The following is a 27,710-nucleotide window of genomic DNA, read 5'->3' on the forward strand; positions in this document are numbered from 1 at the left end:
CAGAGACCAGTTCTGTGGAGAGAGGTTTTTCTGTGGACCGAAGAGTGCGTGGTTTTGTGCGCTGTCTGCATCTCGTGGATGGGGCTTTGCTTGTTTGTGCGGACTGGTTGCTGGCATGCTTCGGTCCGGTACTGGTCCACGGACTAGGGGTTGGAGATCCCTGCCCTAGGCTATCAGCTGCAGTTTTCCTGGCAAGATTTATCAGAAATGGATTGCCACTGCCTCCTTCCTAGGGCTGAAAGAGAGTGACTGTCCAAGGTCACCCAGCTAGTTTTGTGTCTAAAAAAGCAGCACTTGAACTATGGTCTCCCAGTTTCTAGCCGGATGTCTTAACCAGTGCACCCTTCAGGCTCTCACAAAAAACTTGAGTGAGGCATCAAAGTCAAAGAAATGAAATGAAATAAAGCGCCAAGCTTCAAAATCAGAACTGAGCTTTGTCCAGCGGCCTTTCCAGCTATCTGCAGGCTACATATGGTAGCCCTACAAGCAGCCTCTCCTCAGAACTCTGAAATTAGCACCTGCACCAGGAGTTTTCAAACTTGGCAACTTTTAAGACTTGTGGACTTCAACTCCCAGAATTCCCTAGCCGGTTGGGGAATTCTGGGAGTTGAAGTCCACAAGTCTTAAAAGTTGCCAAGTTTGAAGAGCCCCTGGCCTAAAGAAAAAGGGACTGGAATTCCAGCTTCTCTCAATGCCACGATTCCCGCCGGGAAAAAGACTGGCGGCTGTTTGGCTTTGGCCTCAAAAGGAACTCCACGATGCGTGATCGTGGAAACCTAAGATTCGGCTGGACCACCCAGGCCTCAATCTGGGGAGGTATGCGCGTACACCAGAGCTCTGTGTACGCGCATACCTCCCCATGACCTGTTTTTGAACCCGCGGGGGGGGGGGAAAAAAAAAACTCCAACGCTCCAGCCCTGCTGGCTCTGCAACGTCGGGCTCCGAATGCCTGCAAGAAAACTTGAAAGCTTGTCGCTCGAAGCCAAACCCGGAAAGATGGCCTTCCCCGGGTGGTTGGAGCCGAAGGCGCGCAGAGAGCGACCCACCCCGTCGCTTCCGAGCAGATTCCTCCTTCCTGGGGCGTTTGCTCGCTCGAGAATCTGGACGGCGGCCCGGACCCCACCCGCTTAGGAGGAGCTGGCTTCCCTTTTTGGCTGCAAGTTTCTGGGACTCTCCCTCGCGCCGGGCTTTCGTTCTGCGCGGAACTGGGGGAAAAGCAAGGCGGGAGCCGCAGTCAGCCAATCAGAAAGCGGCGAGAGACGCGCGGTTGCGTTGGTGCTGAGTTGTGTATCTATGTGAGTCTGCTCCAGCGTTGGGCTGGGTCCGGAGGAAGCGAGGAAGGCGGCTTTTGGCCGGCCGGAATGCAGGATGACCGAAGCAGGCAGAATTCTCCTTAAGACCACGGGTTCCACTTTCTTGCACCCCGTTAGCGACCTTTTCGGCATCCCCCTAGCACAGGTGAGTTAACCGATCGCGGTTTCCCTTTGCAATGAACATCTGTGGACAATCTCAATCACCCAGGCCATGGTTGTCCCCCAAAGGTGGCTTTTTTCCCCCAAAAAGACAGCTGGACTTTCTTTTTTTTCTTACTTTCTTTGAAAACGTTTCGCTTCTCATCCAAGAAGCTTCTTCAGTTTTCTAGAAAGAAAAGTCCAACCGAGGAAGTCCAATTGCCTTTGGGTCAAGGGGGGGGTGCGAGGGGTAGCAGCCAACGACACTTCGCTGATCGCCGGCGGGAGGGAAATAGCTGATAAAGTGATGTGCTTTGCTCTAAAACGAGGGAAGTGAAGCTCAGTGGTTACAGGTTTTAGTTGAAAGCTAATAATGGGATGGGATGTGATTTAGTTTGGGTCTAAGAACCGCGAGGAGGACAGAAGGGGGAAAACGGAAAGAATCACGAATTAAGTGCAGGAAATAGTAAAAAGGGGGAGGGAGGGAGGGTGGCAGCACAAGGCACTGCTGCAGATATTTTTTATTATTTCGCATATGGAACTTCCTTATCCACAATCTGCCTTAATTTTGCTTTGTAAAAGAATAGCAATGTGTTCTTGTTTTTGTTTTAAAAAAAAAAAATAACATTGGCAGTGCTGTAAATACAATTTTTTTCCTTTTCATGGCAAAACTATCCAGATTCAGACTAATCTTGCGGCTGCTCTGAGGTGAAGAGAGGTAAAATTTCTGTAGAGGAGGAAGTTCATTAAAACTATTGTTACTTTTAATGAAGTCACTTGTCCCAGGTTTATTTGTTTAAAATATTTTTAATCCTTTCTTTCCAGACGGAAGAGTATATGCAAATATATATGTATAATGCTTTGGCAGATAGGAAGCTTATCAACTTCACTGAGTATTATGAAACTTGCTTCAAAATAAATGTGCAAGGGACTGCAGTTGACTTGATTATAAAGTGCCACTTGTAATGAAACAAATGCTGCAATTGCCTTTGTTTCATTACAAAGACAACATACAGTATCAAATATGCTTTCTAAGACTCTTCATTTTGATTCTGTACTTGGCTAAAGTCATGGTTTGCAGTATCACCATGTTAAGTGTTATATGTCTAGCAGCAGAGGGAATTTTTGATATCCTTAGGCTCTATTCATGTTACACTAATCCAGACATCTTGGGTAATATGCTGCCTGCCTTGTATTTCTTATTATATGGCGAAATGAGGCTTTGTAGCTTTTTGTGTCTTCAGCGTCAACTGTACTAGATAGACCACACCAGGAAATCAATTCCACCAGAAGATTGAAAGTTCTTTTATTGATATTAGCTGTAATTACAGAATCTTGCAAATCTGATTTTGTTGTGCCTCTTCCTTCTCTTACAGTTAAGTGAGTTGAGGAGCTGGGCTACTTCCAAATACTATCTCGCTGTTCTGGAGTTACAAAATGTTTCTGCCTCTTTTGCCTAGGCAACGGCTTCTGCATGCCTCCCATCGCTGTCATCTTCCTTAATGTCTACACCCAACTCAGAAATAGCCATTGTTTTTATTTTTGCAAAACCGGACTTTGTAATCAGGCTTTAGAAGGCTATGAAGTTTCGTTTGTACAAAGCCGATATAGCGGGAATCTAAGGTACAGAGAGGACACCAGGCCTCAATCCTTGTAGAAAATCCAATGCATGATGATTCTGAGTAAATAACAGTATGCTCTGAAGGGTTTTTTTTGGGGGGGGGGATTAGTGGCCATATACTACATAGAGCAGTTGTAACCTTGATTGTACTCCTATTAGGAGCTTAGTTTTTTAAAAAAAACTTGCTCCAAGATACAGGTATGCGGTTTTGTCATAATTCACACACATGATACACCATAGCATGGTTTGGCCTTGGCTTGTGACAGTTGTTAAACTTATGCAATGATGTATGTGACAATTGCATTGCAACAAGTTTCTAAAATCTTGAGAAACAAGTTTTTAGTTTGGTTACAAGTATTTAACTAAATAGCTTTACCATATATCAGGGGTAGACAACCTTGGCTCTTTTATCACTCATGGACTTCAACTCCCAGCATTCCTGAGCCATCATGGCTTAGCTTGGAAACCTCTCCCTTTTCCCTCAGCATGGCTGGCTCAGGAATTCTGGGAGTTGAAGTCCACGAGTCATAAAAGAGCCAAGGTTGCCTACCCCTGCCATATATCCTTACAAGTGTTAAATATTTTTATTAATATATTAAGCCTGCCCACATCTTGGATATTTTCATGAACAGATTGTCTCAGATTGTTATGCTTAATTTTTCATGAATTCTTGGAATGATGCTCATTCTTGAGCTATTGGATCAAAGCAACTCTTTTGTGTGACAGCAGCATTGGCAGTAGTCTGATTTGTTTTGCGTGCTGTTCTGTTATAAATGAATATTCTCAATTAGAGCAATTGTTTTTGGCTATTTGCAACTGTCCATGTCTCCTATAGGAGAAGTGCATTTGCAGGAAATAATCTTCTTTGGAGCAGTGTATTTGCTTGTGTTGCACCATTGTAGTTGTCTTGTACAGACTGATACATTTGGGAGGAGAGTGAGATAGTTGTAGTTGTGATGGAATTCTGTTTAAAATGTTTTTCTTAAGGCTTGTTGGAAAACTGAATTTATTCTATGACCTCAAAAGAGACTGGTAATCTGATATTAGATTTTCTTTTTATTCTGACACCTGTTGGCTTTTTTGCTTTCTGCAACAAGGAAATTGTATTTCTTCAGCAATGAGGAAGTATGTGCTATATTAACAGCAACTGGCTCACTAGATTGTATTGACAGATAAACCAGACAGAAATGTAGATTGTTATAGGAGTTAAAAAAAAACATAAGCAAGGGTGAACTAGTTCAGGCAAGAATGATTTTAGTCTTATGCAGCAGGAACTTTTTTAAATGAGTAGAATTTAATACACATCCACAATGTTGTTTTCAAAATAAACAGTATATCATGGAAAAGAAGAAGTAATTAAGCAAAATAAATTAAAGATAAGAAATAAAAGCTAGGAAGGCTAACTAAATCTATTTTGTACCAATTGCATTCATTATACTTCTCTAAACCTTTTTGTTGTGGCATATTGTCTTTGTTTAGACCACATTCATACACTGATTCAAACATGAAATGTAAGTTCTGCCAATTTAGTTTAAATATATAATAGTTTGTAGAATATTTTCAAACATATCAGTGTTGAGTGGACATGGATATTACTTGAAAACGTAAAAAGAAACAGATCAGCCCAGGTCTCCATTGGCTACTGTTTCTTTTAAATAGGATTTGATTCCTAGGTAAGCTTTTTTTAATATAGAGATTTATCTGTCCAAACATTTTACTTGTATAGCCCATATATTACACCTGGTATGGGATGGTGGGTTGGGGTATATTATCTGTCTGTCTGTCTGTATGTGTCTAGCTAGCTAGCTAGCTATTCTACCTGATTTGTATGGCCACCCATCTTATAAAAAAGTGACTTTGGGCTGTGTAAAGTAAGGTAAAGGAGTCTTCAGATTTTACTTCACTAGTAATAGCCAACTATAGAGGGCAGTGCTCATTTTTGTTTTAAGGCTATTGAACCAGCACTGTTTGAAGACATTTCCATGGTCATGTAACCAGAATGACATCATGGAGCATTATTACCTTCCCACTGAAGTGGTACCTATTTATCTACTTGCATGTACATACTTTCAAGCTGCTAGTTTGGCAGGAGCTAAGGTGCGGACAGGAGCTCACTCCATTGGCAAGCCAAACATATTAATCGCTGAGTCATCATGCTGCCCTTGGGCTGTGTACAGTGCTTAATTTAAAAACAATAAATACATTAAAACATTATTAAAAGCTATATCAATTATTCTGCTGCAAAAATCTTGAACTATATGGTTACATATTAAGACTGTCCTCACCTTTGAACAATTTTGGTACAGGTAATGATGACTAGATTTTTATCCTACTTTACATATGCATAGATACATATATATATATATATATATATATATATATATATATATATATATATATATATATATATATATATATATATATATATATATATATATATATATATAGATATAGATAGATAGATAGATAGATAGATAGATAGATAGATAGATAGATAGATAGATAGATAGATAGATAGATAGATATTGGAACACTGCTGTCATGTCACTCCTAGTCCTTCCTTTTATTAGACTAAACCAGGGGTAAGCAACCTTGGCTCTTTTATGACTCGTGGACTTCAACTCCCAGAATTCTGGGAGTTGAAGTCCACGAGTCATAAAAGAGCCAAGGTTGCCTACCCCTGGACTAGACATACCCAATTCCTGCAATCGTTCTGTATATGTTTTAGCCTCCAGCCCTCTAATCATTTTTGTTGTTCTTACCTGCACTGTTTCCAGAGTATACCTTTTTATTTCTTTACTAGGACCAGATTCAAATTTCCTCAGTTTATCACAGTACAAATAGTTTTACTGTGTGGGAATGGCATGGCGAGAGAAACTACATGAGGTTTTACCTCCATGCCCCAAGACGTTTGTTTGGACCAAGTAAGCTCTTATAACTGATGACAATTAATGACCAGCCTCCCCATAAGTTTTGCTTGTTTAGAATAGAATAATCAGAAATATCTTAGTAATATTGAGACACAGAGAAAAAATGTCTATATCAAAGCCATCGTTTTCTTCAACCGCCACATAGGCTATAATAATATCTGACTGTCATGTGTAAGAATCTTCAAAATTATTCTTAACGTTAACTTGAAATACTTTCCCTTTTCATGTTGTGCTGACTTAATGGACTTCATAATCAGGGTTGTCTTCTCCTGACAGGTTATCTGCTTCACAGTAGGTGGTCTACAAAGAGGAAATGTTCCAATGTTCAATTTGGAATCTCAGGAGCTTTTTAGATTATTTAAAATAGGAAAAGAGTAGTACTTACTGATAAAATCAATGTCGTGGTACAAAATACAGAAGATGAAATACACAAGATGAAATAATGCTTCCCCCCCTTATTGGTATTATTATAATTATAATTATTCTTTTTCTTTGCATGTGTATTGAGTTTCTGCGTCAGAGACAGATTCCTTGTGGGTTTGATCACACTTGGCCAAATAAAGTATTCAATTCATTTCAATTTAATTCAAATAAGATACGTATTAATAAATACATGTTTTAGTATTTTGTGAGAAGATTATGATTTTCTATTTCAGAATAATCTACATTCTACAAAAGTATTCATCTGGTTGCTTTGCCTTCAGCAGGCAATTGCTTGTTATTTTCTGAAATAAGGCTCTGTTACATTATGTGTATCATAGGTAAACATTCTGATTTTAGCAAAGTTTTGTGCTAGATATGGCTTGAAATGCCTATCTCATTAAAATAAAGCCAGCTGAATTATATGTAGCCTTTTGAATTCTCAGAACTTTTCATTAAGCATGATATTACAGAAATGGGAAGAGGAAGAAATAATGAAGTATGAAAAAAAGACATAATTCCTTGCTTATTTTGTCAGGGAAGAGCCCTGGACTAGAGAACAGAGAAGCTTGTGTATGTGTTTATTGGTGATGACTATTTTAGCACATGAAAACCTCATGAGAAATTGCCCAATATGAATGTTTGTATTCCGTTCTTTAATTCTGCAAATTGTGATCGTGTAGCAGTAGGCCACAACGTGCTTCTATTTATTTATGTTGAGTAAATCTTTAGAATTAATTTGGCTAATTTTCTTGCTTGCCTTTGTATTCAGAGAAATGTTTTTAGAAAGCAACTTTCCTTCCTAAAAAGCTTGCAAGCCCCTCTGAACTCAGTGGATCTGTACCTAAATAAACATATGTAGAACTGCACTATGAGTCTGGATTTTAAAAACGAATCTCGATTAAATGCAAAGGCTTTTTTTGCTTGAAATAAACACCAAAGGCGATTTACTCATTTGCAATATTGTCTGTCTGTCTGTCTGTCTGTCTGTCTGTCTGTCTGTCTGTCTGTCTGTCTATCTACCGTATTTTCCGGCGTATAAGACGACTTTCTAAACCCTGAAAATCTTCTCAAAAGTCAGGGGTCGTCTTATACACCGGAATATACGGTATCTATCTACCTACCTACCTACCTACCTACCTACCTACCTACCTACCTATCTATCTATCTATCTATCTATCTATCTGTTATCTACCTACTTACCTACCTATACAGTGCTCCCTGCGATGCTAGCGCGAGTGTCAGTTGTGCTCGTGACGCTAGCTAGCCCCTGTATGATGCTCACGGTATCGCCAGCACCCATGCAATGCTGTGACGCTAGCGTGAGTGGGGGTGTATGTGCACGGATACATGCATGCACTGGCCAGCCATTCAGGCGGCCCAGTGGCCAACAGCCCATGGCCCGGTAGTGGGCCGTGGCCCACAGGTTGGGGACTTCTGTCCTACAACATCTCCAGGATTTTATGACAGTTTTTTTCTTGCTAATGATAATGAGAGTTTCCAATCTATTTTCATATTCTTTTAGGTCAATTTCGTTGCTTGTCAGCTTTGTGCTCTCTTGGCTGCATTTTGGTTTCGCTTGTACTTAAAGCCTAGTCAAGCCAACTCTGGTGTTCGTCATGCATTTGCCACAATTTTGGGAATATATTTTGCCCTCTTCTGCTTTGGTTGGTGAGTCATTTCTGTCTAACTTTCTATTCACTTTGACTATGAATTTAGTAGCTTGTATTCTGGGAATTGTAAAACATTCTGTTGGGCAACCATAACATTATGAAAACAAAACGTCAAAGCTGTTTTATCAGCAAGTAGATTTTCCAAGAAAGGAGCACATATTCAGTCTGTGATTTAAGAGGAAGAGAGCAAGAGCCAAGGAGTTTACTTTTTTTTAAAAAAAAGTAAACACTTGTTCAGATAGATTTTCATGATTGGATTGTTTCTACATAAGTTTTAGTTAATTTGAGGGTGGCGCGGTGGCTCAACGGTTAAGATGCTGGGCTTCTCGGTTGGAAAGCTGGCAGCCCAGGTTCGAGACCTGAGCACCACACGATGGGATGAGCTCGCATCCTCCCCCCTGTTCCTGTCCACCTAGCAGTTGAAAGCATACAAATGCAAGTAGATAGATAGGTACCACTTCGGTGGGAAGTAACAATGCTCAATGATGTCATGCTGGCCACATGACCACATATATCTTCAGATAGCACTAGCCCAATGGTCTTGAACCGGAGATGAGCACCGCCCCCTAGAGTCTGCAACGACTAGTGGAGTAAAAATCCGCAGGGACTCCTTCACCTTTAGTTAATTCAGAAAAGTGTTGTTGTCTGTTAGCTATCACTTGGAAAATGGAATTTCTTTTCTTCTTCTCTTCCAAGGTACTCCATCCATATTTTCACTTTAGTGATGATAAGTTATTTCATCATGAACATGGCCAGTATTGCCAACATTCATAGGTAAGTTTGTATGTCTATCGTAAGTGTTAAAAACTGTAATATTTTAAAATGTTGTTGTTTCTTTACGTTTCTTTACTGGATCTGATTAATGGTTGCTTATGACCTTGTGTTCCTGTCTTGTGGCACCTCTTATTTCACCATTTTAAGGCAATGTGGAGTACTGATTAAATGTACTTATTACAAAAAGCGAGGAAGATTACCTCGATGGAGATATACAAAATCCAACAACAGGGTGATGGGTTGAAATGCTGTATATTTTTATTCATTTATTAAATATATATTTGCCACATATCTCCTCTAGAAGGTGACTCTTAAGTCTATAACAGACAGAAAATACTCTGAAATGGCTCAGACAGACACCTTCCTAATTCACTGAACTATAAGGAGGAGGAGATACAGCACAATCAGATTTACAAGATTGATGTCAGCCCCATCACGTAGACCAAACCAAGACATCAATTCCACTAAAACTGTTTTTATTTGAGATTGGTTATATTTTAGCTGTAGTTTTCAGATCCACAGATTATAAGAAAGCCATAAGAAATTATGAAAATTTGCTGTCTAAACTTTTTGATAATAGATCAGAGGCAAGCAAACCTAAGCAAAATAAATAGCTCCATTGGGAGCCAGGTTCTACTGTACTTACATTTATTTTGACTACAATGTTCTGGCTGAAGTGTTTCATACTATCAATGCATATGATTCTAGGTATTCTTTTTTGGTAGCTATGGGATACCTCACACTGTGCCATATTAGCCGAATATATATATTCCAGTATGGTATTCTCACTACAGATTTCTCAGGGTAAGTAGTAATAATACATATTTTCATACTATAATAAATAGAAATAAGAAGAATTCAGTATCATACGATTTATTTCATCGGAATTAATAATATGTCACAATGGACATGTAGATGATGGAACTAGATGAATTTTAAACTGTTGGTGAGGAAAATAATCTTCCAGGCTTTTAGGAAGTATTTACATTTCAAATGAATCGGGCCTGTTGACAGGGCCCAAAGTGAGAAGATGAATATTGGAACTATACGTATGTTTTCAAAAATTAGAAATGTATTCTTTATAACGTGTCTTTTCCAGGAATAAATACAGTGCTGTTTTATTTTTGTCCTTTTGCTGCAGCTCTTTTCTTAAAGTGTATTTAGTTCATTTTTAAATCTATGAAGTTTAATTGGTTCACCTGGCATAGATAGAATTAGTAACTTTCTATTGAAAATAGTCTTTTAAACATTGCAGATTACTTATACACAGTAACTAACCATGGCCAGTCTGAATGTATCCAAACATCTTATTTAAAATATAGTTTTATACAATGATTTTTCTACTTGCTTAAAGATCAAAATATTCTGATAAACCTGCATTTATGAACTCATTAGTTGTCCTGGTTTGGTTTTTTTTGCATTTTTAAAAATAATTTAATACATTTATAACTATAGTTTTATATTTTTTATAATTTTTCATGTCTTACTCTTTTATGGTCTTGGTAAGTTTCTTTTTTCCCAGTTTTAACACCGGTTTATAATTCAGACACAGAGGACAAGTTAATCAAGAGATCTTTGTTTAGATATTTGACTAGTTCAGTGGTGGCGAACCTATGGCATGGGTGCCAGAGGCGGCACTCAGAGCCCTCTCTGTGGGCACGCGCGCTGTCACCCCAGTCCTAGGCCTTCAGCTGGGTTTTATAAAACCTTTTTGCTTTAGGCCTCCGCCGCCGTGTGCAAAAAAAAAAAAAGGCTCAATCAATCAGTCAATTTCAACTTCTCATGGGAAAAAAATCTTGCAAAGTTGGAATTGATTGATTGAACTTTTTAGTCCCACCCAGTCTGCCGTTACCACCACAGCCACGCCCACCCAATGGGCCACGCCCACCCAATGGGCCACACCCACCCGGCACCCGACGATGCATAAGTGGGTTTTGGGTTACAGTTTGGGCACTCGGTCTCTAAAAGGTTCGCCATCACTGGACTAGTTGGAGCACTTCATTTTTTTCATTGTTCCAGAAATACAAAGGCATGCTTAATGAATAAAATCCTGCAGCTTTAATGTTGTACAGTAAAAATGGTATTTCAGCATGCATCCTTATCAGACTTGTTGAAAGGATTCCTTGCCCTTTTAACTTTTGAATCTAGCCATTTCAATGGCTTCAGCTGCAAATTTATGGTATATTAATTAAGGGTTGTGGGAAATAGACTCACAATACAATGAGTCACGAGAACCTAGTACAATTCAGACAGGAGTTTGGGAGGTGCTGTTGCCAGTGACGGGAACATTTCCTTTAGATATTCTGGATCACAAAGCCTTTAATTCCATAACAGCACAAGTGGATACGCTTCAAGAACGTTGGGTTGGGAAAGTGCCCCTAAATCAACAGAGATCTAAGACTTAACAAAGTCTTAGAAATGCTACAACAAAAAAGGATTTTGCCACATGCGGTAATCACACAAAAGAAACCTCAAGAGTATTGGAAGGAAAGACATCAAAATTTTCATAAATGGTTAAAAATAAAATTTGAACTGAAAGTACAAATATTTTAGCTGGAATAATTCCATTACCATGGAAGACTTGAGGTGGCCCTTCTCAGGGGTGCTGGCAACCCTGGGGCTAAACCCTGGGGTCAGTCGTGGCCAGTTGAGACTGCTAAAGGCCCTACGCCTCTACTTCAGCCCCAATGCCACCAGCAAGGAGTGCTGATATGCAGGTTGCTAAAAGGGCAGAGATGAAGGACAGAAGGGCGGGTTGGGGGGACTTGAAGTGCCCCTGCGGTTATAAATGCAGGTAGGCTGTAAAGCACCCAAATATTGATCATGCGACTGCAGGTAGCACTTCATGGACAAATAATTACCATTTGTTCAGCCCTACTATAACTTCAAATAGTGTTGGCCTGTCTGTATTCTCATCCAGGCTTTGCCTGGAAATTACGTTTACAGTTCTCGGGTTACAATGGCAGTTGGGACTGGGATTTCCATTGCTAAGTGAGATGAGGTCATAAACTTCAACCTCATGTGACCGCGTTGTTTAGCAAATGAACATTTTGGCAATTCCAGTTGCTGTGGTGACCCCACGACTGCAGGTCGTTAAGCAAGAACCTTGCATGACCGCGATATAGGAAGAGGTAGGAGTCCCAGACAGGCCATAAGGAGAGAGCCTGTCTGCAGAGTAGCTGTCGTGGCAGGTGCCAGGGAGTGAGGGGCTTGCTGTGGTGTAAGGCCTGACACAGCATTCCTCGGCGGTGCCACCCTTCAACAATTTTAGCCCATTGCCATTGTCCCAGTGCTGGCTGAAGTGTCACCTCAAGCACCAGCCCCACACCAGCCAGCTTGAAGCCCTAGCATCACCAGGCAGCCACAAAGTCCAGTGACTTGAATACTTGATTTGGCCAAGGGTGATTAGAGACACAAGGAATTTTCTCCAGCACAGAAACACTTGGTGTACTTGCAAGGCAACAAAGAAAATAATAATAAGTTCATAAAAGGAATAAATAATAACACCATAGCCACACTCTGTGGGTTGATATACGTACACATTTGATAGAACTGTGAGAATTAGGTGCTCAACAGAGTGATGGCATGAGGGGGGGGGGAAACTGGAAAGTGCCATCCCGAGGGGAAAAGTTGTAACAATTTATGTTCAGGATGTGAAGGGTCTGCAGCTATCTTCTCAGTCCTTACATCCTGGATACAAACTGTTTCAACTCCTTCCCCCGGGATGGTGGTATAGGACATTGTATGCAAAGACAACTAGACATAGGGACTGTTTTTTCTCTTGTGCCATCACTCTGCTGAACACAAATTGCCACAATAAGTCCCACATGTAATCACTGAAATACAGAATGTCAAGACTTATTTTAATTCATCTTAAAGAGTATGTGTGTGTATATATACATGTATTCAGAATAGAATAGAGCTGGAAGGGACCTTGGAGGTCTTCTAGTCCAACCCCCTGTTCAAACAGGAGAACCTATACCATTTCAGACAAGTGGCTGTCCAGTCTCTTCTTAAAAACCTCCAGTGAAGAAACACCCACAATGTCTGAAGGCAAGTCGTTCCACTGTTTAATTGTTCTCACTGTTAGGAAGTTTCTTCTTAATTCCAGGTTGCTTGTCTCCTTGATAGAATCAGCCTCAAATCTAGTTGCTGAATTAGAATTAGAATTATTCAGTATTTATTATTCTGTTACTAATTTTTGAAACTCACTGCTTCTAGTAGTGGAAAAAGTACAGTAAATGAAAGTGATCACCCCACTCACAGTGTTAGGTGCTTTTAGGGTGGCCTTGTTTAATGTATGTGTAAATAGCTTCATCCTCACAAAACATTGTTATTTTAGCTCACATGAGAAATTAAAGTTAGGAATTACTGAGATAGAGAAAGTGTCTTAAATTAAGCTAATATCTTGGCTGTGGCTTGGATTCTGGTGTTTAGCTGAAAGTGCACAGATTAAGTTCATTACAATGTTTCTCTACAAAGCAAGCTACAATGCTTGTTAATTATATACGCAAGCACATTTGGGAAGATACAATGTCATTTGAACTATGTGTACCTGGAGATCAACTTGTAATGAATTTGCTACAAAATGGGCTTGACTTGTAAGCTGTGTGTTTAAACACAGAAGTAATTGATCAAGAGGATGTGCTGACAAGGGAATGTAATCAACTTATTGCTGAACAGCTGTTTCAAATGCAGGGTTTGTAGTCTTGCCACCGCTGTGGAATATTACTGTTCGGAACAAATTCCTAAAGCTAAACATGCATTAAAATATAAAACTTTACAATTGTATAAAGTATACATTTATGTATACATTTATATTAAAATATACATTTATGCTACCAACAAAACAGCAAGAAATTGTTTAGTAGTTTGCTCTCCTTGTCATATAGCAAATAAGCACATTTTATGCAGTTTGTAACTTATAAACAGTCTTCAGGGTAGCCCTGTAAGTGTCCATTTCAGCAGGTGAATCCTGATGTATAAAGGGCTCTTGCTACCATTGAACTACCATTGCAATTGTAGGCATGTTTGTATGGAATGTGCATAAATGATTGATTTCCAACATTATCTTAGCTTATGAAATTTCAAACCCACATCAAATATCAATTCTGAACAGGGAAGAGACAAGTTTTACTTTTTTCAGACACATAGGAAGCCTAGTATGTCAGATTGCCTAACTTAGATTATTGTCCTGATACAAATAATTCTGTATAGCTGAGCTCATACAAGTTGTTAAACCATAGTCAAACTGGCTCAATTTTGTTTAGTACAGTCGGTGAATCCGTCTCTTATAGTTTGTTAATTATAGTTTATGATGGTTATATGAATGCAACTCATTATGGTTTAATCAATAACCCAGGCTTAAGCAAATTATATCTTCCTGTGCTGTGTGAACACAGTCTCTCTTTCTCTCTCTCTGTTTGTATGTATATGTATATATGTGTATGTATGTATGTATATATGTGTGTGTGTGTCTGTGTGTCTGTTGTCTGTTGTCTGTTGTCTGTGTCTGTGTGTATATAAAACATTTCTGGATATTCTGGACTTTAATATCTCTTATAACCCATTGTCTTTGCCATGTTATCTGTGCCTGATGGGAATTGGTACAAAAATATCTGATCTACAGCTTGTTTAAATCATAAGAATACATGAAGGTGAAAAATATAAACACATTGGAGCATGAAAATGCTATCTTTCTGCATTTTATTACAGCCCATTGATGATTGTAACACAAAAGATCACAACTCTTGCATTTCAGGTTCATGATGGTAAGGAAGATTATTTTTCTATTTTTCATTTTCCATTTTGTATGTAAAATTCTCTAAATAAATAGACATTGGCAATGTTTGGGGAAAAAGTAGTCAGTATATGTTGTCTCTGCCAAGATCTTGAAGTCATCTTGTTACAATTAAGATTTGGTAATAATAATAATTAAAAAAAAACCTGAAGTCTATGGACAGTTTTACTTATTTAACCCTTATTTGTTCTGGTGTTTTTTTAATAAATAGAATAGAACTGGAAAAAATTACAAATATATATAAATAATAAATAAGTTGTCAGAAATTACATTCTTATTGTTTTGATGGACTGAGTCATATTTATGAAAGGATTAAAAAATAAGAAAAAGATGTGGTAGCTAATGACTCACTAGGACTCAGGCACTCTAGTTCCTAGTCAAACCTCAACCATGGAAGCTATTTGAATATGCACCCCATGTAGCTCCTGGAGGAAAAGATATAAATTATCAAAGAAACAAATGAAACCGTCCAGACTGTCCAGAGTTTCTTAACCAATTAAATGGTTTTGTTAGTTATGGGAGAGTTTAAAAGCTGCGTAGACTCTGTTTTTACATAATAATTATCAATTTCATTTTCCCCTTGAAAGCAAAAATATCAATATTTATTTTAGAATGAACATTTGTAGGTTTAAGACTCCCTTAACAGTGTTTTGAAACATTATGTTCTGCCTTACCTGCATTACAAGGAAAGAGACTGAAATGAATGAGAACATTTAGATAATTCTTGTGTGTGTGTCGGGGAAGGATTTAAATAATTTTCTCTATTCAGTGTCATGTCAATGATATACTATGTGAAATTTTGGCCCATCCCAAATTACTTAAAGTAGATTGAGTCTAATTGTTTTTTTAAAAAAAGATTAAAATTTCCCTCACATTAAGACTGGTTCCTTGGGAGACTACATCATCACATTGATACAGTTTTCTTGGTAATTGTATGGAAGGATTCTGTACTTCTCTACTTCCATTATGTTTTTTTCAACTCTGTAGTCTACGTTGTTTGGAAAAACGTCAGTTCTAACTCCTGAAGGCCTGAGGACATTGATAGACCAGATACTGTAGGTCCAAATAAGAATTTATCTCATGGTCCAATTTTTGCTCAGAAGTCCGTTCAATGAGACTTTTAGTATGTTCATATAAAACTGTAAAGTTAATCTCATCTCATTTTATAGGAACATTGCTTTTTATTATTTTATTACACTAATGTGTAATACAGTCTACCCAGACGGTTAATAAGTTTCTAGCTGCCATTCTCCTATTCTTTTAAACAAAGGTTCCTGGCAGTGCCTAGGACTTTTGGCAAAAAACACACATGTTATTAAAAGCTATATTTTATCAGCTATTTTGAAATTACAGTCTGATAAGAAGAGTGCTGGGATAACTGATTAATCTGACGAGCTATGAAACTTCAATTAATATAAGTTTATAATAAATGTATATAACAAGCATTCCTTTACCCATAAGCCAACATAATTTCTAGGAATTATCTAAGATACTGGTCGACAGCCCAGATCCCCTTTTTGAAGCCCTCAGAAAATAAATGTGGGTTATATGCAGCATCCAGTAATGTATGAATTTTCATTAGAATTTAATTTTAGTGTCTATAGTTGTCTCCCTTCTGCAAAGCTTGATTTAATTGTTATGTCTTTTCAATAGGAATAGGTAAAAAAGCAGAAGATCTAACTTTTGAACAGAATCAGCTTGCTATAAAGTAAGAAAATACAGTGGCACTTAACGATTTTTAAAAATCTAATACCTGGGTTATCTTAGATGCTTACTTCTGCTACGCAGTTTCTATTTAATGTTAATGTAGTGTAAATAATGATCCGTGCACTTTTAAATTCTGAAATTATTTTATGTTTTATGAAATTATAATTTTATTATTTCTATGATCTAAATATATGAAGAATAGGATTGATTTTAACTGGATTTTCTCCCATTATAAATAAGATGCACGTACAAATATTTAAACTGAACATCATGTATTAGAAGGCTCTCAAAAGGAGATTTTTAATTCTAGCTTTATTTTTCTATATGTGCACCATGTATCCTATTTAAACAAATTGTAGGAGATGACCAGGCTGAGCCTGAGGGAGTGTGTCATCAGCTTGAAGTCCCTTCACGCGCACAAGAGATCTAAGTCCATCTTGAATACCATTGATTCTTATCTACCGCCATTTTGCTTTGGCCATTAGTAGTTCGGATTCTTGTAGAGAACTAGCATGAAGTAAACTTGTACTTATTTGAACAACCTTGGTTCCTGATTTTTATGCCTGACACAAATACCCCAGTTGCAGAAGAGACAGTTATAGTTAAGGATTTCATGTCTGCTTTAGCAAGAAGTGAAATGTTAGACAATGATAATAGTTGAGAAGATGTAGTTGAGAAGATTTGAATATACATCCTTACACAAATACCTATGTATAAATAGAGTAATTGCCTAATCAGATAATCTCATAGATGAATTCTTTCTGTCTCTCTTGCCTACACAAATTGTTTTATTCAAGAAATAATCAATCTCCAAATGTCATTGTACGAGGATTTTCACTCTTGACAATGTCCTCCAAACGATTGTGTCCTGTAAATTTATTACATGTTTCACTAGTTTTTCTTTCTCAGACTTGAACTATGTTTAAAAGTGTCATTTATTTAAACATTTAATAATTGCTTATTTCAAAAAGTATTTGAAATCTACATTTATACATAATTCATGTTTGTTTTTACAGGACAAGACCTTCCTTACTGGAGTACCTGAGCTATCAGCTCAACTTCATGAGTATTATTGCTGGCCCATGCAGCAATTTTAAGGATTATATAGCTTTCATTGAAGGGAGACACGTGCAGATGAAGTTATTAAAGGTCAGCTGGAAACAGAGGAGTAGTGAGAGATTTCCTGATCCTTCTCCAGTGGTAAGCTACAAAATGCTAAGCCTTAATGTTGAAATTGTTTTCACAATAAACAGTATCAGTTATGATAAAAAATATATATATATAAAAAGAGCTCTCCTGGTTTAGGAGAAAAACCTTCACGTCCTGCACTCTGTTCCTTTAGTAGAAACTTCGGAGCAGCTCACAAGCTCACATCTTATGCTTATACGTATGTTTCCCAGCTCTGACTGTTAAGAGGCAGTGCTGCTGTCTCCACAGCTAGAGATCATATCATTAATAGTAATAATCCAGAAGAAAATACCTTTTTCAAAATTAGCAAATGCAATGAATCATACTTTTCAGTAGTTTATTTCTTAAAACACTTTTTTTAAAAGGCTTTATTCTCTCAGATGTTATTCTCTCACACTGTTGTATTATTCTGTTTTCTTTGTAGGGAGCCATTCAGCAGAAACTTGGTATCACACTTGTGTCTCTGGTGGTGTTCTTGACGCTTACCAAGACCTTCCCAGCAACTTACATTGTTGATGATCAATTTATGAATCAATCTTCATTTTTGACAAGACTTGGTTTTCTATATGTTGTCATGCAGGCCTCAAAGCCAAAATACTACTTTGCTTGGACACTGGGTAAGGTTTATTTAAGATTGTTTTTCAGGGCATGCTTATGCTTAATGTAGATGTATCCATTTTATCAATCAAGGCATAAAACAAAGGAATATCACTGTATTATACCCTTGACATTAAGCACATTATTTCTGATTAAACTTTGTGACTTTTCTAATGAGAGATGCACATCTATTGACTAGTCTGAGTAAGTGTCAGAGGATATCGGACAAGGTAAAATTCATATATGCATTAAACATCTGATAATATTTTTATTTAGACTTACTTACTTACTTTGTGCTGAGCATGTCTTTTCAGTTCTATAGCAGTTTTTACTTTGATGTCAAGCACACAGTCCAGGACATCAATAATATTTCAGTCCATTATAATTATCAAATGCAGCTAGTCCTTGATTTACGACCACAATTCACCCCAAATTTCTGTTGCTAAGGGAAACATTTGTTAAGGAAATTTTATGACCTTTCTTTCCACAGTTGTTAAATGAATCATTGCAGTTGTTAAGTTAGTAGCACAGTTGTTAAGTGAATCTGGCTTCCCCATTTACTTTGCTTATAAGAAGGTCGCAAAAGTTGATTGCATGATCCCGGGACACTGCAACCGTCATAAATATGAGTCAGTTGCCAAGCATCCACATTTTGATCACAGGACCAAGGGAATGATGAAATGGTCATAAGTGTGAAAAATGGTCATAAGTCACCTTTTTCAGTGCTGTTGTAGCTTCGAACGGTCAATAAATGAACTGTTGTAAGTCAAGGACTATCTGTATAGCAACACCCACCTAGATTAAGTCTTAGTATCTTCCTGATATGTTGGATCGTATCCCACAATCTTATAATGGTTGAGCTTGTTATAGGAATTGAAATCTAAACACTCCAGTTCATCAGGTTAGCAAAGGCTGGTCTAACTTTTCCAGGAGAAGAACAGTTTAGGCCAGGGGTAGGCAACCTTGGCTCTTTAATGACTCGTGGACTTCAACTCCCAGAATTCCTGAGCCAGCCATGCTGGCTCAGGAATTCTGGGAGTTGAAGTCCACGAGTCATAAAAGAGCCAAGGTTGCCTACCCCTGGTTTCAGCAAAGTCAACCACAGATCCTGCCACAAACTATGCAATATGCAGAGGATCGTAATTCTAACGTGAACCGATTCTCGCTCAGGATGGAAGCCATACAGAAAGCCTAATTTTAGGAATGAAAATATCTGACTTATGGCATCCATAGCTGCATGTTAGAAAGTAGTTCACTTTGCATTCTTCATCAAATATGAGATGGGCTGAGAAAAGGCTGCTTCTACACACAGCTGCTGGAGAGTGAAGCATCTTTTAGAGCAGGGGTCTTCAAACTTGGCCCTTTTATGACTGGTGGACTTCAACTCCCAGAATTCCTCAGCCAGCGTGCCTGGCTGAGGAATTCTGGGAGTTGAAGTCCACCAGTCATAAAAGGGCCAAGTTTGAAGACCCCTGTTTTAGAGAATGCCTGCACCCCTAGGTGTTTTACTTCCCTTTCCTGGATAACCTTTTGAAAGAAAGAGAGGTGTCTTTTGCCTCCTTCTCCCACCCACCCCTTTCCCAAAATAGTGTTTATGAGAAGATCAGATAGACATTTTTAGGAATAAAAAGATACCTGTCACAAACTAATGCTGCTTAAAATATGGCTGCATTTTAAGAAGTGTTTGCATTTTTTGCAAGCCCCAAAGCAGAGCAGCCATTGTACTTTGCTGCTGCCTTCAAATTCAGCTGGCTTAAAGTTCAATAGATATTTTCAGGCTTAAAAACAATCCAGACAGAAACAGAATGGAACAGGCGTACTGGATCAAGTTATGCTCTGCAAAGGATATGAACAATCTGCTAAATCACATTATGGTTTGTTTAGTTTTTGGCGTAGTGTGTTGGGCAAAGCCAGTAAATTGTACTTACACAATTATACAGTATGTGGACAGGTTATGATGAGACTTTGAGGCAAAGATGAGTCACACACTGACTTGGATTCCAAAATGTCCAGAGTATGATATTCCCAAATAAGAGCTAAAACCGACTCCTTTTTTTTTTTTTTTTTACTTTGGAGGATAAATAAAGCTCAAAAAAATTAAGTTTGTGTTTTCATTTTGTAATATTCCTTGAAAGCGGTAGCAATCAATTTATTGTGAATGGCCTGCACACAGCAACCTCCATAGCAAAGGATTTTCCCTTAAGCATCAATATTGGCAATGCATATACAAATTAAAATGCATAAGTAGAAGAATGCAAAAGAATACATTGGATAGTTTGAATTTTGTTCCTCTGTTGTTAGAAACAAAATGTAGAATTGAGTTTGTGGGTAATAAATACCTTTCTGTAATGGGAAAGGAGAAAAGCAAAGTGCTTTTCTAAAAAGGAGGCTGTCCTATTTATAAACAAGAATAACAGCAGTTTATTTGATCAAAAAAATATTATGTTCTGTAGATAAATTGTGTAGAGAAAAAAAGGGGGAATTAATGCTACTCAAAGTACTTTTCTCTATCAGTAAATCCTAGAGTTTATCATTTTTCTTAATACTAGCATTAATTCCCTCTTTTTTTCTCTACACAATTTATCTACAGAACATTACATTTTTTGATCAAATAAACTGCTGTTATTCTTGTTTATAAATAGGATAGCCCCCTTTTTATATGAAAACAGTATGGATTTACTAAATATTTAGAAGTCAAATAAAAAATCAGTCTTCAAAGTGCTTAAAATTCCAAAGCTGTTTTTTTAAAAGTTAAAATATTATTGCAGGACTGATTTGGTTTGATTTGATTTATTAACTCTGAACATAAACTTAACTGAGTTGGAATTCTAAATAAAATGCTGTTACATTCATTTGGAAGTAGTTGGCCTGTTAATTGGATACTAACATTTATACAGTATATTTACATAAATGTGGCTTTTGCTTCCTTGAATTTGCTTTCTAAATTAGGCCTACTTCCAAAACCAGTGATGCCTTTTATATATACAAAGAGAATTTAATTCATGGTTTCTAAAACAACTATTTTATATCTTCCCTAATAAATTCCCTTATAAAGTGGGAATTGAAAAATAGTTCTATTACAACATAACGTCAGATGGATCATTCTAAGAATTACTACTACTACTATTACTACTACTACTACTACTACTACTACTACTAATAATAATAATAATAATAAGTTGGAAGGGATCTTGGAGTCATCTAGTCCAACCCCTGCTCAGGCAGGAAACCCTATACCATTTCAGACAAATGGCGTCCAGTCTCTTCTTAAAAACTTCCAGTGTTGGAGCATTCACAGCTTCTGGAGGCAGGTTGTTCCACTGGTTAATTGTTCTAACTGTCAGGAAGTTTCTCCTTAGTTCTAGGTTGCTTCTCTCTTTGGTTAGTTTCCATCCATTGCTTCTCGCCCTGCCTTCAGGCGCTTTGGAGAATAGCTTGATTCCCTCTTCTTTGTGGCAGCCCCTGAGATATTGGAACACTGCTATCATGTCCCCCATCGTCCTTCTCTTCATTAAACTAGACATGCCCAATTCCAGCAACCGTTCCTTATATGTTTTAGCCTCCAGCTCCCTAATCATCTTTGTTGCTCTTCTCTGTACTCTTTCTAGAGTCTCAACATCTTTTTTACATCGTGGTGATCAAAATTGGATGCAGTATTCCAAGTGTGGCCTTACCAAGGCCTTGTAAAGTGGTATTAATACTTGACGTGATCTTGATTCTATCCCTCTGTTAATGCAGCCTAGCACTGTGTTGGGTTTTTTGGCAGCTGCAGCACACTGCTGGCTCATATTTAAGTGATTGTCCACTAGGGCACCGAGATCCCTTTCACAGTTACTACTATTGAGCAAAGAATACTATACAGTACCTGTTTTTCTTGCCTAAATGTAGAACCTTACTTTTTTTACCATTGTTAATTGTTAAATATATGTCAGGTAGGTTTTTATATTTCAGCCTAAGTTTTTTTTACTTTTTTTTGCAGCTGATGCAATTAATAATGCAGCTGGTTTTGGTTTCAATGGTGTGGATGAGAAAGGCAATTATCGCTGGGATCTACTATCTAATTTGAATATCAGGAATATTGAGGTAAGTTGAAGTATTATGGCCAGAGTCTTCTTTAGATATAACATGGAACTGGAAATTGTTCCAGACCCATAGGGAGAAGAACTTGTTTAAATAAAATGGAGAAAGTCCAAACTTCGTACAATAAACTTCATGCATTTACTGCACTAGTACAATATGCAGACAAGGGCAAAAGCCACTCTCCTCCTCCTCCTCCTCCTCCTCCTCCTCCTCCTCCTTCTTCTTCCTCTTCCTCTTCCTCTTCCTCCTCCTCCTCCTCCTCTTCCTCTTCCTCTCCTCCTCCTCCTCCTCCCCTGCTTATTCATATCCAAATATAATAACACTGATTTTTTTCTACAAATGTTTCTTTAAAATTGCAAAACCCCAAATATTTAAAAATAATTGCAAAACCCCAAATATTTAAAAATAAAGAGACTTGTGAAATGATATGTTTTTCATTGACTTTTGCCAATTAAAAAGTGTATTACCTTTATAAAGAAACACCAAATTGCAAACTATTGATAAAGGAAAAGAAGGAAAAAATATATAGCTATAATGCAACATACAGAACTAATGTAACTTAAAATACAGATGGAAACTGACATTTTTAGTATTAGGAAACCTAATAATGCATGCTTGTTTCACTCTTAGATGGCAACAAGTTTTAAAATGTACTTAGAAAACTGGAATATTCAAACAACTGCCTGGCTTAAACGGTAAAAAACTTAAGTGTTTTGTGGTTTTCTTCAGCAGTGGTTCAATCTTTATTTAAAATACAATTTAGGAATACAGTGTTGCATTCAGTGAAAATGAAAAATATTTTTTTCCTGGAATACTCATCATTTTATAATGATTTTTAAAAAAAGAAAGATTTTCACAATATGCTTCTGTCCCTAAAATAAAATTTCAAATGATACTGCCTACTAATATTGGCACTCCATGTATCCATTTCTGGAAGTTTACCTACAGCCTTAGGCTAAAATGCTTTCATTTTAATTTTTGTGTCCTTTAAAGTATGTTTTTGTGTGTGTTTGTGTGTATGTGCGTGCACATGTGGACGCTGTTATCACTAATGTACTGATTTCTTGTTTACTGAAATGATTGTGGCTTGAGCTTTGGATACAATTTTTTTTTTGTGAAGAACCATCTTTTTCCTCGTTTGTTGCTCAAGAACAGTGATGCCTTCTTAACTTACGCCATTGATCAATTTTAATTCCACCTGTTGATGGAGGAGGATGAGAATCCCTTTTCATAAAAAAATAATTTAACTATTAGATCATTGCCAGATGTATTTAGGAATTATAAAAGTGATCTTTCTAAACACTGACAAAGGCAATAAAAGAATTGCTTCAGACATCAGATGTTGTGCACTTCTCACCTTAGCAACGCTTCCACAAATAATTGTAACCATAACTGTTAATCTGAAATATAAATAGAAGGTATGTAAGGTTCTGATCAAAAGTAAAGTTATGTACTGTAAGAGCCACACAAATACTGGGTGCGCTAGATATTTGTTTTTTTAAGATTTCAGATTTACCTAGGTATGAAATAACCGAATTCAATTAATGACAGTATTTAAAATCAGAATATTTTGTCATTCCTTTTATGTGTAGCGAATTAGGAGAATAGTCAGTAAATAGTATCTAGTCCTTAATAACACTCCTAAGAACATTTTTGATTGAAACCGAGAAAGAATCGGAATCATTTCTGATTCTATGATATAGTAATACACTCAGATATAATTGCATGTAACCTGAATATTTATACATCTTTTTCTGATTTTTCTCCTCAGTGTATGTTATGATCGGACTTCTTGGTATCCCACAGCCTTAACATTTCTTCTCTCAGCTCTTTGGCATGGTGTTTATCCTGGATATTATTTTACGTTTATCACTGGCATCTTTATGACACTAGCAGCCAGAAGAGTATGTATCCCTGTTAATCCTTTTTTTCCTGTGGGTACATGCCCAGATAAATTAATCATAGATTCCACATGTGCTACTGATTTCCAAAGCAGAGCACATTTTCTCTTCATTATATTAAATTGTGTCTATCTCAAGCATCATGTTTTTTGAAAGTATGTGCTGTACACCCATTTCCTATATATTTCATTGAGTAGCATTATATATTAGAATAATTAGTACATTGAACAGTTTCTCCTATTGAAACCAATAGAGACTTACAAAAGTCAGAATTGTTTTTTTTCTTGTCTATCTGTTAATGTAATAATCATATTTTGCATCTGTATTAGCTAATCCTTGACACTGCATCCTGGGCGCTTTGAAAACTCTAGTGTGCACTTGGTTTTTTTTAAAAAAAATAATCTTTAAATTTAGAAATCAATGCTCTTTTGTCTGTTTCTTTGGTTGTAGAATTTAAGGCTTTTGAGACAGTGTGGATAATAGAATAGAAAAAGAGTATTATTATTATTGTAATTGTCCAAACAGGACAGGTACAGATTCCAGTGGATAGTTAAGACTGCAGAAAGAACAATTGCAACCAGCCTGCCTCCCATAGGAGACCTGTATATTGCACAGGTCAGAAGGAGACCCCTCCCATCCTGGACATAAACTGTTTCAACTCCTCCCCTCAGAACAATGCTATAGCGCATTGCATGCCAAAACAAGTAGACACAGAGACAGAATTTTTCCCCGTGCGATCACTCTGCTGAACACCTAATTCTCACAGCTCTGTCTAATGTATATGTATATCAACCCATAGAGTCTGGCTGTAGTATTATTATTATCTTCTTTACTTCCCCCTTTTATTGGTATTATTATGCTTATTATTCTATTGCTTTGCATATACACTGAGTACTTCTATAGTGGAGACAATTTCGTTGTGTGTTGAATCACATTTAGCCAAATAAAAGTTCAGTTCACTCATTCAGTTCAATTTAATTCAATTCACTGCTCATTCTGATCATATATGAACATAGTTATGAATATGTATCACATTCCTGCTCTTACATAATTGGGCAACCTGTTTAAAAATTATTTTGTAAGTTAGATCCTGTTATTTAATGAAATTTAGATGTAAAACTGTTTAAAGAATTGGTGTGAGTAAAATTTTATTATTTGTATAGATAAATATGTTCCATTTCTGAAAAGTCTTTACATGCTCATTATAATACCAGATTTGGCCCTTGGAGAAAAATTCTAATCAAATTTATAACATTTGTGTAACTCAACTGAAATGGAAGGGCTTATTCATAGGGTTAGTATTCCTACCGATTCCACTCAGCTGCTGAATCTTACTAACTTTTCTTCATAACTTTTGAAAGTTTTTTTTAAAATTAGTAGTAGGAAAAAGAAAGCAAATCTTTTCATACAATATAGCAAAACTTTATCAAAACCAAGTGGCATATGCATAGATTAGAAATCTGTGAGAGATGCACTCTATAAAAATTATTTCAAAACATTTCAATTTTTATTTTATAAGGTTAGGAACAATTGTCGACACGTCTTCATCTCATCCAAGCTGCTCAAGGTGGGCTATGACATGGTTACCTGGTTGGCAACTCAGTTGTCGGTTTGCTACACTGTGGCACCATTTGTTCTTCTTGCTGTGGAGCCGACAATTAAATTATACAAGTAAGTTATTTGTATTTAGTTTCAAATTGTGCATTAGAATGGCTGGACAGGTGTGTGAACAGATGAACAGGAAATGTCCCATGTAAAGCCCCTTAAATTATCTGCTCAGAATATCACTTCAGCTGTCATGATGGGTTTTCGCTGAGATGTGGAACTTATTAAAGTGGTATAATAAAGCCATGGTTCTGTATTGCAGTTGGTAACTATATTATCTCTCATCACTTACAGATCACTGTATTTCCATATGCATATTTTATGTATATTGGTATTGCTGGTGCTACCAAACAAATCTCAAAAACCCAGCAGAGGGAATCAGGCCATTGAAATGGAGGCACACAGCTGGAATAAAATCAAGAAATAAAAGTAAGACTGGGGAAAAAAAAACCCCTTCCTCTCCAAGATCCTGGAACAAAGGTTACAAAGAAGGCATACCGTACCTTCATTTTAAACTCTTTTTAAAGGACATAACAGAACTGGACTTTTTATCCAAATGCAAGTCTTACTTGGTAATGTTTACATGCTTTAAGGACAAGATTTATAATTTTTATAAATTAAAAAAATCTATTTTAATGAAGGGTTTTACTGCATTTAAATATTTATACTTATGTTTCATTTATTGAAAATGTATATTATTTGTTGTTCAGGTAGGCATGTTGGCTCGCCTAACTTCAAAATGTTTTCCTTTCTCCTGTTATCCTTTCAAATGGGTTAAGATAGAAAAAAAAATCTGGTAGTGTTATTCCTGAGTAGGCTGTAAAATTTCATAAGTAGCTTACTCCTGGTATATCAAAAAGTCTTAGGGTTTATGATTTCTCTCCTCTTTGGCAAAAAGGAATATTTATATCTTAAATAAAGCATTTGGGATTTATTGATCTAGAACAATTGAAAAGTATGTGCTGCTTGATTGGAAAATAATGATAAAGAACTGTGGAATATTGTCGGTCTGGTTTCCCTTTTAGGTATAAAATTAGATAAAATTGAATTATGTACGGTTCGTCTTCATTCTAGGCTGAACAATGAACGAGGTATCATGGGAACCATCATTCCATTACAGTATTTCCTATGTGCAAGGAAAATTTTCTTGGAAATAACTCAGGGACAATTTATTTAGTTTGACTTGAACTGTACAAAATATGCATATTTCAAATTGTCTGATTTTAAAAATGTTTTTTAAACAGTGGAATTTACAAAACCATTTTTGCATTTTTCTAAAAGAAATAAATGCTATGAGCACAATAGGTTAATAAGAATTAAGCAACTCAATTCTCAAATAACGTTCAGCTTCTCTACGTGCCTATCTGCTGTTTGTTGCAGAGTTGCACTGTTGAAAAAAAAAAACTTTCAGATTAAGAATGGAAACCAACAAAGCCATGTATTCATAAGGAAGAATAAAAACAAATAAGTTCAAATTTCTTTTATAAAATTAGATTTTAAAAAAATTAATTAGCTGGTCTGTTCAAAATCAACATGAGCAATTAAGGTAAACCTGGTTTATATGACTTCTACCTAATGCATTTCCCAGAACATTCTGGGAATTAATGTTATCAGTGTCTATTTCTTTGTTTTTATGAACTGTATCATGGCTGTATACATTCTGGACAATATCTCTGAGCGGAATTCCAAATTCTTAATTAGTCAGATTTAAAAATGCAAGAAATATCAATAAAAACATTGAAATGCAGTGATGAAATTATTGGTAAAAGTATGGCTGATTGTGCAATTTTAAAAAGATTCCCAATCCTACCAATTTTAACATGTCAACGGGCTCATAGTCTAGAAGAAACAAGAAACACAGAATGTTATTTAGTATCCTAGAATCTATTTGTCATAATCTAGACCTGCAAAACATTTAAAAAACTAACAGTGTAAGTCTTGACAATTTCTGGTTTGCCGGAAG

At 36.8% G+C, this 27,710-nt stretch overlaps 1 protein-coding gene across 1 annotated transcript; it reads left to right on the top strand.

The window, feature by feature from the left end:
• Nucleotides 1-1,281: 1,281 nt before the first annotated feature.
• On the top strand, nt 1,282-27,494 carry MBOAT1 (membrane bound O-acyltransferase domain containing 1). Its single transcript, XM_015831692.1, has 13 exons — nt 1,282-1,458; nt 7,948-8,093; nt 8,792-8,869; nt 9,578-9,673; nt 14,585-14,640; nt 16,323-16,377; nt 17,393-17,576; nt 17,989-18,181; nt 22,141-22,244; nt 22,872-22,936; nt 24,013-24,145; nt 25,662-25,813; nt 26,042-27,494. Exons 1-13 carry the CDS (start codon nt 1,369-1,371, stop codon nt 26,172-26,174), a joined length of 1,485 nt encoding a protein of 494 aa, XP_015687178.1. The 5' UTR covers nt 1,282-1,368; the 3' UTR covers nt 26,175-27,494.
• The last annotated feature ends 216 nt before the right edge of the window (nt 27,495-27,710 follow it).

Source organism: Protobothrops mucrosquamatus, unplaced genomic scaffold (assembly GCF_001527695.2).
Source record: "Protobothrops mucrosquamatus isolate PMUCROS unplaced genomic scaffold, P.Mucros_1.0 scaffold_275, whole genome shotgun sequence".
In the NCBI taxonomy this organism is placed as follows: Eukaryota; Metazoa; Chordata; class Lepidosauria; order Squamata; family Viperidae; genus Protobothrops; species Protobothrops mucrosquamatus.

What these genes read in the sequence shown, in the direction of transcription:
- MBOAT1 (XM_015831692.1), top strand. Translation starts at nt 1,369, where the DNA reads ATGACCGAAGCAGGCAGAATTCTCCTTAAGACCACGGGTTCCACTTTC. An exon ending in CAGAATCAGCTTGCTATAAA is followed by an intron (nt 16,378 to 17,392) that starts GTAAGAAAATAC and finishes TTGTTTTTACAG; the next exon opens with GACAAGACCTTCCTTACTGG. An exon ending in TTCCTGATCCTTCTCCAGTG is followed by an intron (nt 17,577 to 17,988) that starts GTAAGCTACAAA and finishes TTTTCTTTGTAG; the next exon opens with GGAGCCATTCAGCAGAAACT.